At 40.4% G+C, this 19,755-nt stretch overlaps 1 protein-coding gene across 10 annotated transcripts in view; it reads left to right on the top strand.

Annotated features, from left to right (window-relative positions):
- Positions 1–19,755, top strand: part of LOC5577246 (tyrosine-protein phosphatase 99A) — a 439,034-nt gene that overhangs the window by 411,097 nt on the left and 8,182 nt on the right. For all 10 annotated transcript variants that reach the window (XM_021854700.1, XM_021854693.1, XM_021854685.1 and 7 more), the window contains 4 exons: positions 9,864–10,159; positions 10,227–10,993; positions 11,057–11,353; positions 11,418–11,686. In XM_021854700.1, coding sequence (XP_021710392.1) covers positions 9,864–10,159; positions 10,227–10,993; positions 11,057–11,353; positions 11,418–11,686 — 1,629 coding nt within the window. The remainder of the gene's footprint in view (positions 1–9,863; positions 10,160–10,226; positions 10,994–11,056; positions 11,354–11,417; positions 11,687–19,755) is intronic.

The raw sequence follows: 19,755 nt of genomic DNA on the forward strand, positions 1-19,755 counted from the left end.
GTCCTTCTCTGGCACTTGGACGATGATCAGCCGCCCCTGACATAGGGAACAGACGCTGTTGGGAGCCACTCCTATCATGGAGTACAGACGATTCACTACTCGCATACGACCATTGGTCCCACCGGGGTTGGTTAACCGATCTTCCCTAAGTTTGCTCGTACCCCGGCCAGTACCACGAGGAGATAGGGAAAGAAGTTGCTGGGCAGGATGCTAAGGACCACACAGAGGGGTCTATTCCATTTTTCAAATCCCTTTCCTGAGAAATTTGTCAGGAGATTCGTATAATTTACATCCAAGGATTTTTCCAAAGATTAGTCCATAGGTAACTATAAATATACATTTAACGACGCATTAAAAGGGCTGGTAGCAAAAAGTGTTATCGAAAAAAAATAATTAAGTGACCAGATTTGAGATATAAGTGACTTTCGATTCTCGAAAAAGTGACTAAAAGTGACTTGAAAGTCTAACCGTAATCACTTTTATTTCAATTCCATTATACTGTTTTACCATAAATATCCAATATCAGTGTCGTAAAAATTCAGCCGAATGATACCCGATCAGTGCGAAAACGAACAAAAACAAACTCCGCTAGCAAGAAGCCAATCTGACTTCGAGTGCGAATGCGACGAGAAAGAGAGTGGGTGCAACACACGCACACATTCAGTTTCACCACTGTTGGTGTCATTTCAAAATTCAGTTTCACCTAGAGGCACTGAAATTGAAAATTGAATATAAAAAAATACAAATGAATTTTATATTACTGGTGTAAGAAAACGGCAATGTGGTGCCTCCAGTTGATCAATCATGATTGTCTTTTAATGAAAAATTACAACTTTTGCAATTTGCGGATGTTTTGTGGGGTATTCTGACGGAAATGATTTTTTTCACTAGTGAAATTGAATTTCAATGTCAGTAGTGGATGAGAATAAGTGTAACAAAAGTAATTGAAAAACTGAATGCACGTTCTACCAGATTCGTGCATGTATTGTCAAACAAACATTCACACAAAGAAGAATTCAACGATGACGGAGCCTACTGAGGATCGGCGTTGTTGACTGTATATTGAAATATGCAGACACTGTCCAATATAATAAAGGATGTTCAATATGATCTACAAAAGGAAGTAATCCTAGATACCATATTTAAAAATTCTTATTGTACTTAAAAAATTTCAAGATATTGTCTACAATTTATTTTTCAGAAAAATTTACATTTTCGTAAATAATCCTTTTTTAGCAGATTTTCAAACTTTTCAAAATTTCGTGTCTTTTATTTCACCCAAGTATTAAATTTTGTAAATTTCAATAAGAATTTGGAACATTTTTGAAATCAAAACTAAATCAAGATTAAGGAAAATGTAATACTTGGGCATTATTCAATATATCCAATTGAAAATAATGGTAGAAGATCGAATATTGATTGGAATACTTTTTAAAACCAATGTATCATAGACGGTAGACGGTAGCGTCCTTCGAATGCCGACTAAGAGAGAACAAATGGTTGACATAAGCCTGAGTGACATTACTATTTTCCATCAATAAGTTTAATGGGAGGTACATTTGGCCGGATGGACATTTAGCATAAAGGCAATATGCTTGATAGGCTGTGCTTCTGAGTTATGCTGTTAAAGTAGTTATTGATACTAAGCCTCTAATATCTTAATCAAAATTACTTGGACACATTCATGATTCACTCGACATTGGAGGTTAAAGTCGGTTGAAGTGTAACAAACTATGCAATAAAAAATACTTTAAAATCACGCATAATATTGTCAAATATAAACTCCTTGCGCATGAGCCTAATAAATAAACGATTAATAAGCGGTTTCGCTTAAGCCTTAAGCCCAGTTTAACTATATGGGTAAAACTGGTTTACGTGATTCAAAAAAGCCAAGAAGAGGATTCGACATTTGTTTGAAGAAAGCATGCATGATTTCATGACCGATTCAATGACAACAATAAATTCTTCGAAGCATTTCTGTATTGACATTATTAGTTATAACCCTGTAAGTATATGTTTTGGTATCATTCTCAAATAGCTTCGAAAGAGGTTCTTTAAAAAAATATTGTGTTGATAAAATACAATCTTAAGTAGGGAGAGCGTACCAGTTATGGCTATAGTGGTTCCCTATATATGGCCATATGTGAATTTTCGAAAACATTCACATTTCCCGCATAACCTGTGATCTCGCCCTAAAAGCCATTGGTAACCGAGTGTGTAGCTCCTTGTTTCTGAGCAAATGAAAGGATCAGGATAAAAACTATCACCACTGGGAGATAGAAGGGGATCTTCTCTCCATCATAGCATTGTTGAATAGCGTGTAAGTCCATTCGTTTGTTCGGCAACAACAAGCTACACACTTGGTTACCAATGGCTTTTAGGGCGAATTCACAAGTTATGCGAGATTTGAAATAGTTTTAAATGTTTTAACATCAATATATATTTGATATCTACCTAGTAAAACACACGAAATGATTATACATTTCGAAACAATTAAATTATCACGTTCGGCAAAATAGGGAACCATTATGTCCATAACTGGTACACCTACCCTAGTTGTTTAAATACATGCATAATAGAAAAAGGCAGCGCACTGAATTTTTTTACACGTTACCGCATAAAAAATCCGCGTTATTAAAAATACAACGTAAAAAACACCTAAGCATGTTTTTTCCCTTTTAAAACAATGTTTTGTTATGATTCGGTTATGAAACATCGAAAACACGAGGTCTTTTTTACGTCGTTTTTTTTAATACCAAGGCGGTATGCAAAAATTCACGCGGTACGTCGACCAACGTAAAAAAAAACCTTAGTGTATACTCTAGCTAAGATCTATCAGGCCACTTTTAAAGGTTTGGTTTGCAAATCAAGTCTGTCCTAAGAAGTATGATAAGTTTTACTCTCAAATAGAACATTAAATAATTGTTCTTTGTTTTGCGTTTTAGTGTTAAATACCCTTATTACAGATTTTGTAAAATTTTAAAAAGCTAATGTGCTTTATATCAGGATGGTATGGTTAATCAAACGATTTTCAAAGACAAAGAGAAAATTTATAATGCATAGTGTTCGACAATAGAAGATTAACATCTAGTTATCCACCACGAGGTATGAAAAATTCTATTTAAAGAGAATGTACGAGACACTCAAAAAGAATACTTAACATTTAAACCTTTAGTTTTATAACCATGAACTTACACAATATTAATAATAACTTAGATACTATTATAAATTGCGTGGAACTCTATGAAAGAATAACTTTTTTCCAAGCTTTCTTCACAATAAAACCACTAACCAACATTTTTGAACTGAAATGAAGTTGTTCTGGTAGCCTAAATTAAAAAAAGGTCGATTCATAATTTTCTCCCAAAAAATTAGCTCAAAATAGTTGAAAAAAGTGACTTTTTGACGAAAAAAGTGACTTTAGTTAAAATGGCTTCAAAAAAGAGACTTTAAAGTGACTGGCCTGACCAAGTCACTAAAAAGTGACTCGCTACCAGCCTTGCCGCATTAAGTGTTTCCTTCTTCGAGTATCCAGTGGCTTTTTAGGGTTAACCAACCCCTCTCCCCTTCAGGACCTAATATGTTGGAACAATATGTTGGTATAGAAACCCTATTTCTGCTGCACCGCATCAAAATCATATTTGACTTCTGACATCCTCTATAAATTTTGGAGATCTTATATATTATGATGATCCAAAATAAAAGTCTGCTTTCCAGAAAGCTTTCGTAGTCATTCAACTATTTTTACATTTGTAATTGCAGCCCAAATGTCGGTATTGGTAAATACGAAACTATTCAGCTAGACCATGGTGTGTTCAAATCTCAGTCCAGCCAAAATCTTTTCGGCTTGTAAATTGTATTGAATTCACATGGCATCTTCGTACTTGGTACATGATATGCAATGCAAAAATGATCAATTGGGACGAAAGGTCTTGGTTAACAGCTGTGGAAGTACTTTATATACAATATGTAGATAAATAACCCGAAGAAATCCTCGTCCAGACCAGAATTCTAACAACCCAATCGCAGCTGGATCTTGTTGAATATCAGCGTAGTTTCCGATAATTTGAAATTCAGATAATTCCAGCGGCAAAAAGTTGCTATGACGAAGAGAGTTATGGAAATCGAATAATGTCTAAATTGAAGATGAATTGAAGAGCAGCGCAACATCCATATGGATATTTACAAAATTTGCTCTAAAGGGTTGACCTCAAACATTTGCTCGATACGTGCTCTGCTTGTTGACTTCAATAGATTTATGGAAACGATATACCTACGTATATCAGTGGTGTTAAGAATTAGTAAGTGCAAACATCTGCCGACAGCGCTCTGCACGAAAATATTAGCAATTGAAAAATAACGTTCCAATGAATAATCAATCAAATATTCAAAGGGAACGGCGCTGCTTTCTGATTGAATACGATGAATACCATTTACTACAGAAACATAATATTATTAATAAAATAATCATAACTACACGAACACGATCTCAGCGATTACACCTCTAGAACTACCTCTGACTCTATCCGCAACTATGTACTTTGTACTAGTAGACTGGTTTCTTCTATAGCAATCTTCAGTATTATGTCCGATACGCTGTTCATAGGTACTGTGCAAAAAGATAGGACAAGAAACGGTCAAGGAATGCTAAGAAGTAGAGCTAATTTCATCACAGGAATAAGCTAAAGTAATACTTGGAGGAATTCCTCAAAAATGCATTTGTAATTGCAACCCATATGGCGGGAGTGTAAAGCACGTAGCTATTCAGCAAGATCGTTTTGAGAATGGTGTGTTCCAATCTCAGTCCAGTCAATTCCTTTACAGTTTAGAAATTGTATTAACTTCACATGGCGTCTCCGTACCTGGCACATAATATGCAATTCAAAAATGATCAATTGGGATGAAAGGTCTCAGTTCACAGCTGTGGAAGTACTTTATATACAATATGTAGATAAATAACCCGAAGAGATCCTCGGCCAGACCAGAATTCAAACACGTCATTCGCAGCTTGGTTTCTTGTAGAAGCCGCGCAGTTTCAGAAAATTTGAAATTCAGATAATTCAAGCGGAAAAAAGTCGTAAGATACGAAGGCGCACCATCTGTGGAATTTGTGCCTACTATGGACTTCAGAAGAAACTGCGGTCAAAGAAGATTCATCCCCGTATCAAATGCACGAGGTACAAAACGCTCATAAGACCAGTAGCCCTCAACGGGCATGAAACGTGGACTATGCTCGAGAAGGATTTGCAAACTCTTGGGGACCGCCGGGAGCTGAGGGCCAGACTTGTTGTGCAGCCGGATCTTGTTGAATAGCCGCGCAGTTTCAGATAATTTGAAATTCCGATAATTCCAGCGAAAAAAAAGTTGCCATGACGAAAAGAACTATGGAAATCGAATAGTGCATAATGTAAAGATTAATCGAAGGACAGCGCATATGGATATTTACAAAATCTGCTCTAAAGGGTTGATCTCAAACATTCAAACAAACAATACTTATTGACGTCAATAACTATTAAACGATGAGTCTATCTACCTTTAGAAATGTTATCCCATTCTTGCTGCCATCGTTACGTGCATTGCGGACTATTCTGTTTGTTTGTCGTTTGTTGAACGGTTTCTGTTTGTTCTAAGTGCCTTTGACCTTTTAGGTTCTCCTTGCCTAAATATGGATAGCGTTACGCCTGCCAAGAGCTCATGCTTGCTGGCAGAACTGTCGAACATCAACCTCAAAAGCGCTGTATTACCCGTAGATGTCTATTTTCGGCATATTCAGCGTGGTTAATGAAGCTTATCATCTAGTCCCAGTTTCCAAGATTTCATTCATTCCTCAACTATGGAAATGAATTCGATTTGGTAGCACTTACGCGGTAAATCGTATTGTTGTCTGCCGTTTCTATGAGTCATATCGTAGACTACAGCAATCTTTTTTCAGAAACTAACGCAACCGAACCGGAACTCTGAGGCGGCGACAAGCGTAGGCAGACGTCCTTACTTACCCTGATACCTTTAAGGCTACAGCGTAACGTCACGCCATTGCCGAGCGTATTGTAGAGCTCCATCTTCGTCGGTCTTTGGCGATACTTCTCCAGTTGTCCCGAACATTAAGGATCACCAGGTCCTCTATCACTGCGTACAGCCAGTGTATTTGTGGTCTTCCACGAAGTCGCCGACCTATATCTGATTCGCTGCTAAATACTATTTTCGCAATACTTTCTTCTGACATTCGCACTAAGTGACCAGCCCACTGAAGTCTGACGTATTTCACACGTTTGATAATATCCGCATCTTTTAACACTTGATACAACTCGTGACTAATGCGTCTGCGCCACACACCATTTTCGAGTTTCCCACCGTGTATTGTCCGCATCACTTTACGCTCGAAAACACAGAAGGCTTTCCGGTCTGCCTCTTTCAACGTCCACGCTTCGTGCCCGTAGAGAGCCACCGGAAGAAGCAATGTTTTATGCAGGGCGAATTTTGTTCCCGTTTGCAAGTTGCGAGACCTAAACTGATTGCGTAGTCCGTAAACGGCCCTATTCGCAGCCGCAACACGTCTTTTCACTTCGTGGGAAACGTCGTTGTCACATGTCACAAGTGTTCCAAGGTAAACAAATTTTTCAAAACCTTAAAACACGTCCCCATCAAACACTACCTCAGCATTTCTATCTACAACCAAGTACTTCGTGTTGGTAGAATTAATGGTCAGGCCTATCCTCGCTGCCTCCTTCTTCAGAGGCACGAAGGCCTCCTCCACTAACTTGTAATTGATTCCTATAAGGTCGATATCGTCTGCAAATCCAAGGAGCATGTGTGATCTATCGGCTAGTGATGTTTCTGCACGCCAGATCTTCTAATAGCATCCTCGAGTGCTATGTTGAACAGTACATTCGAAAGTGCGACTACCTACTTCAATCCGTCTAACGCCACGAACGAGGTTGATACCTCGTCTACGATCCGAACACTTGATTTCGAACCATCCAGCGTAGCACGTATCAGCCTTATTAGTTTCGCCGGAAAACCATGTCCAGACATTATCTGCCATAGCTGATTTCTTTTCACTCAGTCGTACGCCGCCATGAAATCAATAAGCAGATGGTGAGTCGGCAAGTTAAACTCCCGGTATTTATCTAGGTCCATTCGCAAGGCAAACATCTGGCCCGTTGTCGAGCGGCCCTCACGAAAACCAGCTTGTTATTCGCCAACGAAGGATTCATCTATCTCAGTCTGTTAAAAAAGGATGCGTGACAGAAGTTTGTACGCCGAATTCAGCACGGTAATTTTTCTGTAATTGGCACACTCCAGTCTGTGCCCTTACTTGTAGATTATGCATATGAGGCCATCCAACCAGCCGGTGGGCATTTCTTCGCTCTCCCATACCCTCAGAAGTACTCGGTGGATCGATTGGTAAAGCTGCTCACTTTCATGTTTGAGAAGCTCGATCGGGATCTCGTCCTTCCATGCAGCCTTATAGTTCTTCAGCTCGCTGATAACCTTTTTACCCTCCCCTATGGTCGGTCGGCCCACAGCTTGACCGCCATTATCAATATTCATCTCCGCTTATAGTTCCGATTCATGCTGTCTTGTGCTTCAGTTACCACACGTTCTACGTGCTGCCTTTTCTTTCTGCGGTGGATTCGCTTTTCTTCGGCTCTCGCTGTCCTGTATCGTTCTCTGTTCTGGCGACATTCTTCATGTATGTCACTCTCTGGCACTCTTCATCGAACCAGTCGTTTTGTCTTCGTCGCCAATCACTTTGCTCGCCGTGGATAGGGTCCCACAGGCTGTCGACATCTCCAAAAACGTTAATTCTTCTGAACTGCTCGTCTAGCTGCTAGCGGTACTATGCAGTTACCCTATCAATCGACAAGCATTGTATATTGAAGCGCAGCGTTCTGTTAGTTCTTGAACTCGTGACGCTGTATAACCGCGCCCGAAGTTTAGCTACGAGCTAATGATCGGAGTCGATATTAGGGCCTCGAAAGGTCCTGACATCCAAGACATCTGAGAAATCGCCCCTCAACCAGCACATGGTCTATTTGAGAGTAGACATCGCCACTCTGGTGTCGCCATGTGTTTTTGCGGATATTCTATCGTGTGAAGTAAGTACTGCCGATTGACATCCCTCTAGCAGCAACGAACGTTACTAGCCGCAGGCCATTATCATTGGTATGAAAACTCTTCGTTCCAATGACGGGTCTGAAGAAATCTTCTTTTCCGATCCGTAAGCCTCATCTAGGCCCTCGTAGAACTCATCTTTCATGTCATCGGCCTTATCGTTCGTTGGCGCATATATTTTGATCAGGCTGTAGTTAAAGAACTTGTCCTTCATTCTCAATACACAGATTCGGTATTCATCTGCTTCCCAATCACAATGAAGCCAACTCCACGTTCTGCTCTGTCGCCGCTTTTAACCCCTCTACCGGCAGCTTCATTTTTTACCGCTAAAAAAATATTGAAATCGCGATAACTTTTTTGTTTCTCGATATTTTTGCACCATTTTTTCACAAGATCTCAAAAAACTCTTTTAGTTTGTGAATCCGTGTCGATATTAATCATTGGTGTTCTAGTTTGAAGATATTCCGATATTCCATGGGGGACCCACATTCTCCATATAAAATGTTTTTGACGGCCATATTGTTTTTGGTCAATTTATCAAAAATATAAAATGTGTACTATATAATGCCAGGTAATAAGGAGTTACTATGAAAAAATCATACAAATCGGTTCAGTATTCTTGAAGAAATCTAAAAATTACGATATGAAGTTTTTTAGAGTTTTCAAGATCTTTATTTGACCAGCGTGGTACCAGAAACATAAATGCTCATTACTCAAAGACGGCTGCACCAAATTGTTTCATTATTTCACAACATACTCGCATTAATGTATCATCCCGCTGAGTGAATATTCGAATACGATACAAATTCTGTAACATAAGAAATTAACGAATATGGTTAACGCGTCGGTCCCCCAAGGAATTTTGGAATATCTCCGGATCCAGATGACCAATGATCAGTTTTGACACTCGGAGACGAACCAGCCAACGGCTGGAAGTCTCGATAATAAAGATAATAATAATAATAAATTTTGACACAGATTCTAATAGAAGAGTTTTTTGAGAACTTGTGGAAAAATGATGCAAAATAATCGAGAAACTAAAAAGTTATAGCGATTTGAATATTTTGTGGACGATAAAAAATTAAGCTACCGGTAGAGGGGTTAAGAGTAGTCTTGGCTGACTGGATGGCAAACTGGACTACATGCAGATTAGGTTTCCCTTTCCAGAATCTCTACTAGTTGTTGCTGTCCGCACCTTCCATATACGATTCTGAACTTGTCCGAGAATATTTTTCAAATGAGTTGCTGGGCTCCATCACAGTGATATACCATCAACTGTATAAATTTCGTTTTGATTGCTTCGATACTTCGCACATATGGGTCTTTCCATTGGGTGTCTGTTAGCTGCTCTGGCGTCACATATTGGAATCTTTGCGATTTGCTTCCAATCGCTTATCCTATGATCTTCGCTGTTGAATCTTCTACACAGCTTACTTCTTCTGAGTCTGTTGCATTTCTACGACTAACGGAATTTTCCGATACACAAGAAACAAACTTTAGAAGACTGCTGTATGCTCAGTGAAATACTCCGACCAGCACCACCGATGCCTTTCTTGACATCCTGTTCTGATCATTCTTCTTAGGTCCTATCTAGTCTTTCATTCGTTGGCACGCAAATGCTGTAAAATTAACTCCACGTTCTGGTTTGTTGCCACCGCATTGGACCAGTATTTCATAAAACAATGCAACTAGCTCCGTTGTATTACACTGTAAACTAACTTTCCCGCATTGTTTGCTCTTCATTTCAGAAAATGCTTCCACGCTGCGTACTACTACTTGGATGATCCACCGGCTTGCCAGGGTGCCAATACGGCCGGGCTGATCGACTGGGAAGCCCCCTGCGAGGTAGCCGGTGAGGTTCGTGGCCCGATCCCCGTTACGGAATTTGCCAAACATGTCGCTTCTTTGCACGTGGATGGCGACATCGGGTTCAGCAAAGAGTACGAAGCCATTCAGGGCGAAGCGCTGAATGATGAATACCCTTCGGAGCACTCGCAGCATCCGGATAATAAGGGAAAGAATCGTTACTTGAATGTGATTGCTTGTAAGTGTTTTTGATGAATAATGGATGTCGTGCATGATTGTTTAATAATCGTTTAATTTTCTTATAGATGATCACAGTAGAGTGCACCTGCGGCAAGTTCCTGGGCAAAAGAAACATCTAGATTATATCAATGCCAATTACATCGATGGATACCAGCGTCCTCGTTCATTCATTGGAACCCAGGGTCCCCTTCCCGGTACCTTCGATTGTTTTTGGCGCATGATTTGGGAGCAACGAGTGGCCATTATCGTTATGATTACGAATCTAGTCGAACGTGGGCGCCGAAAATGCGACATGTACTGGCCCAAAGATGGAGCGGAAATGTACGGCGTGATTCAGGTTCGCCTTATCCGGGAGGATGTCATGGCCACTTACACGGTGCGAACGTTACAGATTAAGCACACAAAACTAAAAAAGAAAAAAGCTTCCCAATCGGAAAAACTTGTCTACCAATATCACTACACTAACTGGCCAGATCATGGAACGCCGGATCACCCACTGCCTGTCATCAATTTTGTGAAGAAGTCCACAGCAGCTAATCCGTCGGATGCTGGCCCTATTGTAGTGCACTGTAGTGCTGGAGTAGGCCGTACCGGAACGTACATAGTGTTGGATGCCATGCTGAAGCAGATCGAATCCAAGGGAATGCTAAATGTGTTTGGCTTTTTAAGGTACATTAGAGCGCAGAGAAACTATTTGGTACAAACAGAGGAGCAGTATATCTTCATACATGATGCCCTCGTTGAAGCTATAGATAGCGGAGAGACTAATATCAAAATGGATGCCATTGGTGGACTTGTGAACAACATTGACTTTATCGATAATCAATATAAGGTAATTTTCAACAGAAACATCGCATTCTTCAGTAAATATTTCAAAATTATATACTTATTTCAGCTCATCACCAGTTACCAGCCAAAGGAAATAAATCTGACGTCGGCCCTGAAATCAGTTAACGCCATCAAGAACCGAAGTTCACTCGTTCCCTTGGAGGGCAGCCGGGTGCATTTGACTCCAAAGCCAGGCGTAGAGGGTAGTGATTACATCAATGCATCGTGGTTACACGGTTTCCGGCGGTTACGGGACTTTGTCGTAACGCAACACCCGCTGATTGAAACATTCAAAGACTTCTGGCAAATGGTTTGGGACCACAACGCCCAAACTGTAGTTCTGCTGTCATCCGCTGATAATATGGTAAGAATTACATTAAAAAAGTAAAAAAAATCAAACTCTAATTCTTGTATTCGATACGTTTCAGTCGTTTCTTCAATTCTGGCCAAACGAATCGGAACCTATGGAGAGCGATTACTACCGTATTCGTATGGTTTCCGAAACGTCGGAAAATAACTACATTGTGCGGAACTTTGTCATCCAGTCCATCCAGGACGATTACGAGCTAAGTGTTCGTATGTTTGAAAACCCTATGTGGCCGGATATGGCCAACCCTCGGTCTATCTACGACTTTGCTGTGAGAGTGCACGAAAGGTGTGCACAGTATCGGAACGGTCCGATCGTTGTTGTTGATCGGTAAGTAGAATTGTTGAAATCAATTCAGCTATTCAGCTGTATATCATGCTGTGGGTAGTGGGCGGCCAAGAAAATCTTCAAAAAAATCTTTTTCCATTGAAAATTTTCTCGATTTTTCACACAATACTACATTGCAAAAATGATCATTTGGCAAGGAAAGCTTTCAGCTTTGCCAAGTGTGTAAAACATTTGTTTGTATCAAATATTCCCGTTTACTGATAGCTTTAATGACTGTTGAAGTGCACACTACGCTGAGGAGCATGCTCTGTCCCAGTTTGGACGTAATACCAGAAGAAAAAGTATTGGGATTGTGTTAAACCGTTCCACAAGTTAGAATGTGAAAACTATCGAGCTATCACTATTCCTAACGCAGCCTATAAAGTACTTCCCCATATCATCTACCACCGTCTACCGCCGCTAGCAAGCAGATTTGTGGGAAGCTATCAACTCGGTTTCGTTGACGGGCAATCTATAATAGTACTACACTTTTTTATTAAATTTAGGGGAGGGATTATAAGAGTATGTTTAAGAAAAAAAAATTCAACGTAACACTTCACTTTTGCGAAAAAATTAAATTCTAAAATAAGACTTACAGACTTCTTCAGTCTCGAGCAATTGTCAAAAGTTTTCTGACATTCTTAGACTAAACAAAACGAGCATCGTGTTTAAGTAATTTATGGAGACAGCTTAAACTAGATGACAAATGCGGAATGAACTTTCAGTTAAAGTTCAAAAGTCTTTCCTTTCAATTCAGACACATTTTGTGGAGCTTTCGCTGCACGGAGAGTTTTTACTTTTTTCTGAACACGGCATAAGACCTTGATCGGAAACTACATGCATCTTGGGCGTAACGTAAAGAATCTTCTAAGAATTGGCATTTGCTAATATTCATTTGCTTTAGAAGGCCTGTCTAGAACTAAGTAAAAATTCTTTTTGCAATCTTCAAAATCAACTCCTGCAATTTGAACGTCATCTTTATAACAACCGCTTAAAATTTGGTCCATGATCTTTTGAAATATTGAATCACTGGAAGATGCACCCTGATGCAGCCTATTATATTGATAAAAACCTTTAAAGGGGCAGGATCCGTCATTGATTTCGAAATTTTCAAAAGCAGTTTTTTCGTTCAAAATCAAAAAAAATTACATGAAAATGTGTTTACTGTATTCTATTCTCCAACCGAAACTTAGTGAACACATTTTCATCGTATATTTTTTAGAATTGGACAGAAAAACTGCTTTTGAAGTTTCGATGATGACGATGATTACGATGACAAAGCGTTGAGCGTTAATAGTGTTGATCACCATGAACTCTTGGGATTTTTTGACAATTTCAATTGAGTGTTAGCTCCAGTAAGGTCTAAAGAACAACACACCTTAGCTCCTGCCAAAGATACAAAAAGATCTTGAGCATTTGGGATAGGTGTTTGCAACAATGAGCTCATTTATTGACACTTTGCAGTCGATTACTAAGCGGATATGCTGAAGAAACAAATCTCCTTCAAAAAATTTGTTGACTCTTTCATTAGAAAAGGCAGACCTATTCTGGAAAGAAAATATCCACTAATTTTCTTCTAAGAAGATGGACAATTCTACGCAACCGCTTGTGCATTTCATCACAACTAGCTCCAACGTAAATGCCATTTCACTCGACTGTAACTCGAACGCATACTAAAACTTCCAAACTCGTTCCATCTACTACTACAAGTCTGTTATTATACCGTTCCAGAGACAAATAATAATCAAAATAATCAAGAAAAACTCGCACATCAATGACGCTGACTGCAGAACCGCAGTCGACTTCCATATGCATTCCCACTATTGGTCTTACAAAACATGGCTCATTCCTACGCTTCACCGATGTAATTTTCATACAGTTTTCCTCAAATTCGGAATCGTTATCTTTTGGATCTTCTCTCAGACGTTTGAAGTAATCCGAAGTGCTAGGAATTTGAGCTGGAGGAGCATCAATGAATTTAACATGCAACTTTTTCTGTTTCTTTAATTTATGATAATACTTTTTTGTGTGGCCCAAACTATTGCAACAATTACAATGAAGTAACTTCATGGGAGTTGGCCATGATCTACTGCGGCTTCTGCTATGACTATTGCCAAAATTTATGTTGTTCCTACTTCTTTTTTCTATACTCCTGGATCGACTGGAACTGTTAACCTTTGGCTTGTTGTAATCAATCTTAGCAACAACTGTTAAGGTATTAACGTACATCGTCCTAGTTCGGACACCCGCGGATTCTCGGTTTACGATGAGCATTTCTGCTTTGTTTTCTGCAACGTTAAGGTGAATATGAATCGAAGCCAAACCTCAAATTTTCAAGATCACGGATCTGGAGAACCGAACATTCGCTTCAGCTGAACACTTTTTCGATTGGTCACTTGCTGGTAATAACAGTTTTCAGCTCAAATGGATGTTCGGTTCTCCAGATTTGTGCTCTTGAAAATTCGATTCATCTTCACCTTAAATCCTCCTCTTATTTTAATCTCTGTTGAATTTGGTTATCCTGTACCCCCATTGCTAGCTTATCTCTGATAGCTGTTTCCTTGAAAGCGCCAAATTCGCAGCTTTCCGCCTGGAGCTTGACCCCTTATATGAATTCTTCAGCAGCCTCCGATTCACTTTGCATCATATTGTGAAACTTATAGCGCTGAAACATGTCAGTTTCTGGCTTATCAAAACGTCTTTTCAATGAGTCAATCATTGCGTCATAGGTCAACGTCGCAAGGTCGACGCCAGGATGTAACAGTTTAAGTTCACTGTAAGTCTATCTATCACATAGCCCAAGAAAATATGCTAGCTTTTCCTCCTCTGGAATTTTATTGATCTTTAAGATCCATTCAATTTGCTCCACATACTACGCAGAGCTAGTAGGATGTAGTAAGAATGTAAGCTTTGATTGCACCAATCAGCACTTCAAATTGTACACAATTTAGAAAAGAAAACATAAAAGAAAAAATCTCAAAAATAGTAGCAAATTTCCAGCAATAAAATTGAAAAAATTAGAACAAAATACATTTTTAACGGCGTACAACTGACCATAAAAATACTGGCTCGGTCGGCTCAGTCCATACAACAGCACACCACCAGGCAGCACCAAAAACAGCCTGAAAATTCGTCATTGATTCGGCCACAGCCTAAATATGCTCCATACAGCTTGGTGTCGGTATGAACTACCGGCGTTTCTTACAAAATCCACAATCGATACGTTTCCTGCCATGGCAAAAGAGTTGGCCGGTAAATAACTACACCGAATGGTTAACGGTCAAAGATTTATCCTCGTACGACACATCAACTTGAGGGAAACTTCTTTCACGGAGCGACAACATTTGTTTATGATCAATAGGGTCCTAAAGGCCTGTCCCAATTTTAATGCCAAACGCTTAAGTTTAGGCTAAAAACACATGTTTACTCTATTTTTTAATGTGTTTTTTTTTGTTTAAGTTCAAAAAACATTTTTTTAGATTTTGTCTCACTCCTTAGCTTAAACTCAAATTTTGGGTGTATTTTGCTTTTCGTGTCCCTTCCAAAATGTCAGATAGGAACAACCCCAGTGTTAAAACTAAATGCCCTGTGGTGTTTTTGTCGATTAAGCGAACGTCAAACATGATCAAAAATGTCAAGGTTCATTTATTGGCCCAATTTTTAAATTAAAGTTTAAATATGATGTAGCCGTTATTTGAGCGGGAAAAATTGCTAAAATAGTTGCAGTAACATTCTCTTTCGTGTCATTAAATAAAAACAAGATTTCATTAAACATTTTAGGACCCAATTGAAACATTGATCAGCTGGGTTATTTAATGCTCTTATTTAGTCGCAGAGCGACACTCACACGATGGATTGGCGATGCCGTGGTTGCAGCAACCAACACTCCTCCTCACTGATGACGTTGGCTATTAACTAGTAAAAACTGTCCCAGCAGTTGCCGAAACTTGGTCCCTCCTAGTAGCTTGGTTAACGCGTCCGCCATCATCTCTTCCGATGGGCAGTAAACAAGGTTAACCTCGCCTCGCTCACATTGATCCTTAATGAAGTGCCGCCCTGTGTCTATATGCTTTGAACGTTTTGTTGTTCGTTCTGCCTGCACAAAACTGAGGCAGCTTTGATTCTCCAAAATCCGAAATCGATCATCAATCGGCGCAGCCAAATTAGTTCTTGGCAAGCATCGCTGAGGACGATAAATTCAGCCTTCATTGAGGAAAGAACACAGGTTTGCTCGCCCAGACAGTAGAACCGCTGCCAAAAAGAAATACGAAACCTATTGTTGATCGTCTGCTCTTTTGATCACCGGCCCAGTCTGCGTCGGAGTAGCCGGAAAGCTTCCAACCGTCTCCTGGGCCGAACACTAGCTGCATATTTTTCGTTCCCTTGAGGTACTACCCTATACATCTTGCTGCTTTCCAATCCATGATCGTTGGTGCACTCACCCTACGCCCGAGGATGGACACGCTCACCGCTACATCCGGACGTGCAGTAACGGCCACTTATAGTAAAGCCCCCAACACAATCCTGTATTGCGTCGTATCCGTGAAAGGTTCACCGAGAACATCCATCTTCATATAGCCGACTTCCACTGGAGCCTTCGCAGGGTTGCTATGTTGAAGCCAGAAACGCCTAACAAGCGCCTCGCTGTAGCTGGTAAGTTGCCTACTGTAGACGTTCTTCTCGCAACGAATATTGAAGCCCAGAAAATATTTCACCGCTCCGACGTTAGTCACATGTTACAACTGTTTCACCAGTGCCTCGTACACCTCCGCAATAATCCCTGGATAACAACACTTTGTCCTCGCCATGTCCACGAACATACAAATAGTAATCCGACTGGCATTGCCGGAAACCCATCTTCACCAACACCGCATGGAGTGCACGGTTCCAGAAACGTGCCGACTGCTTGAGGTCGTATATACTCTTATGAAGTTTGCATACGTACTTCTCCTTTCCCGCAACGGCGTATCCTGGAGCTTGGCGCATATAGATGTCTTCCTCAACGACTCTATGAAGATATGCGGTTCGCACATCGAAGTGACTTAGGTGCATTTTGTTCTTCGACGCTACCGCCAACAGCGCACGAAGTGTCTCGTCACTGGAGCGAAGACTTCGCAGTAATCCACTCCCCAGCGCTGGCTGAAGCCTTGGGCCACCAGTCTGGCCTCATGCTTGCAAACTCTACCTTCCTCGTTTCGATTCAATTGAAATACCCATCCTGACCCGACGGCCTTCCTCCCATCTGGCAATTTAGCTAAAGTCCACGTGACTTTCTGCGCCTGCAACTGCATCTCTGCATCCATAGCTTGTTTCCATTCTCCAATGCACAACGCTTCTCGATAATCGATTGGTTCTTCAACCGTGTCGATCGCAGCGCCGACGACAAAATCTTTCAAATAATCAGGCGATGTTCCTCGTGTAAACCGCTGTTTCCTCCGTAATTCGGGCTCTTGAGGTGGTTCAGACTCGTTACCGCTGTGTTCCATCCGTCAGATGATTCGCCGTCTTCACGTACACTTGGTTCGGATCCTAGCTGGGAATCGCCTTCTACGGATTGTATTGCATCTGATACATCCCTTAATTCGGAATTATTTCGGATTGGAAGCTCAACATCATTTCACGAAGTCTCGGGAACGATGGCCGTGTCTTGTTGGTTTATTTGCTCAGACCCATCTCCAAGCTCCATAATTTTAGCATCCCTGCTAATGGTTACGCGATTTGTCAGAGGATCCAAGAACCGGTATCCCTTTTGTTCATCGGAATAACCGACAAAAATAAGCCTCATTGCTTTATGGTCGAGCTTCGAAAGGCTGGGATTTGGGGGACATCCAAAAACCTTAATATGGGACAATAGGGTTCTAAAGCCCTGTCCCAATTTTGATACCAAACGCTTATGTTTAGGCTAAAAACACATGTTTACTCATTTTACAAATGATTTTCATTGGTTAAAGTCAATAAAAAATTTTTTTAACTGTTTTTGAGATTTTGTCACATCCCTTGGTTTAAACTCATATTTTTGGGTATATTTTGTTTTCCATGTCCCTTCCAAAATGTCAGATAGGAACAACCCTATATAGTGTTAAAACTAAAAGCCCTGTGTCCTTTTTATCGACAAAGTGAACGTCAAACATGATCAAAATGTCAAGGTTCATATTTGGAACAATTTTTAAAATTAAATTTTGAATATGTTATAGCCGTTATTTGACCTAGAAAAATTGCTAAAGTAGTTGCAAGAACATGCTCTTTCGTATTATTGAATAAAAACAAGAATTCATTAAACATTTTAGGACCCAATTCTGAGTTGGTACCGTTTCACAGTTCGAAATGGGTCACTCTCGATGGCAATCGGTTTTGAAAATGAACCGCTGTAAGTACATTTTATCCATGCCAACATGCAGATCGCCATTTCCGCCATCTCTCTGTTCTTAAGCTGAGTGATGAACTGCGCTCTTATGCCTCCAGCCTCATAAAATTCGCGTAACTCCCGGTTCTGATATTCCCCGTCGCCATTGGAGCGAATAACAAGCGGCTTCTGTCCGAACAAGTTCTGAACCCACGTCACGTATTGTTGACCTAGCGGTGCCAGGTGTGTTGACACCAACACGAACCATTCGTGATGCTTTCCGGACACTTTTTGCGAGCACTGTTGCACACGGAGTCGGTAAAGACCACAAACTTTGCCTCCGATCACAACTGATTCACCGATCGAGTTCTGAATGTCGCACTTCTTGCATCGAAAAACACGTCTCTCTACCTCGACACGATTACCACTGCTGTCTTCACCGTAAACTATGCCGTCTCCAAAACCACTTGCTTTAATTTTATTACCGTCCGCGAGAGTAACGGTAGACTCGAAATCGGTACGCAACGACGAGAAGCGACGGCTAGCTAACTTGCAATAAAAGCAAATTTTCTTATTATCACGCAATGCGTCCAACTTTAGCGCCCGCATATCCTGCAAGAGCGAATCACCTCGTTGAGCAAACGTGCTATGATCAACGCCACCATCCAACCCTCATCGGCTCGGCTCTGCAGACTCTGACAAATTTTTTATATGTTTAAAGTATTTTGGAAAGGGATTATGGATGACACAAGGACATTTAAGGATTATATGGAATTTTATATGAAGATACTGAAATAATACTTCTAACACTAGTAAAACTATCATATGTGGGCTTCGTGGCCGTACGGTTAGTGTTACCAAGCATTTAGCCGCATCGAGTCAAGAAGTGTCGGTGTCTTAAGAAAATATCCATGATGATGCTGGTATAAACTATCAAAATGTGGTACGATGGTGGGACGCTGCGAAAAACCATCGCTATTTGCAAAGGCTCCTCGATGTTTTAACCTACAGCCACTAACTTGTCGAAAATATCTTCCATCTTTGATAGATGCACTTCCATATCTTTCCCTTCTGACATGTTTGCACTGCATAACTGACCGAGAAAATGCACCACATTTCTTTCGCAATGTCAACATTCTTCAACAGCTTAAACTGGCTTTCCTCAAGATAGGCAATATGGGCACGGCCTTTCCTGTCGGCAACGAATTTTCTTACTATTTTCTCGACCGAACCGTCATTTGGCAAACGCCCCGCTGTTAATACTGTAAGCCAAACGCTTAAGTTTAGGCCAAAAACACCAACCCGGTGCTAGGCAGCCATGTTTTCGTGGTCAGCATCAAACTCAAGAGCAACAACGTACAATGGCTTAATCATATTAGGGATTTTTTTCCTCCAATACTAAAATGTGTTTCTAGCTAATCACATCAACCCAAATCGACTTGCTGTACTGCAATACAATAGTTTGCAACCGTTTGTTTGTTCGAATAACTGTTGTTATGCGAGAAAAGAAATTTTTCGGAGAAAAAGATTTCGCCATCATCAATTGTTATTCCTCAAACGGTTATTTGTTTACAAACATTGAGCTGTCAGTGGGAACCACTTCCTAGTAGGAACCAGAGATGTTTGGTCGTTATTTTTCAATGGGATTGTATGGGCGGTGCCAGGAGGCTGAAAAACACATATTTACTCAATTTTTTAATGTTTTTCTTTTGTTTAGGTCCAAAAAACA

The sequence above is a fragment of the Aedes aegypti genome, chromosome 1 (assembly GCF_002204515.2).
Source record: "Aedes aegypti strain LVP_AGWG chromosome 1, AaegL5.0 Primary Assembly, whole genome shotgun sequence".
NCBI classification, from domain to species: domain Eukaryota; kingdom Metazoa; phylum Arthropoda; class Insecta; order Diptera; family Culicidae; genus Aedes; species Aedes aegypti.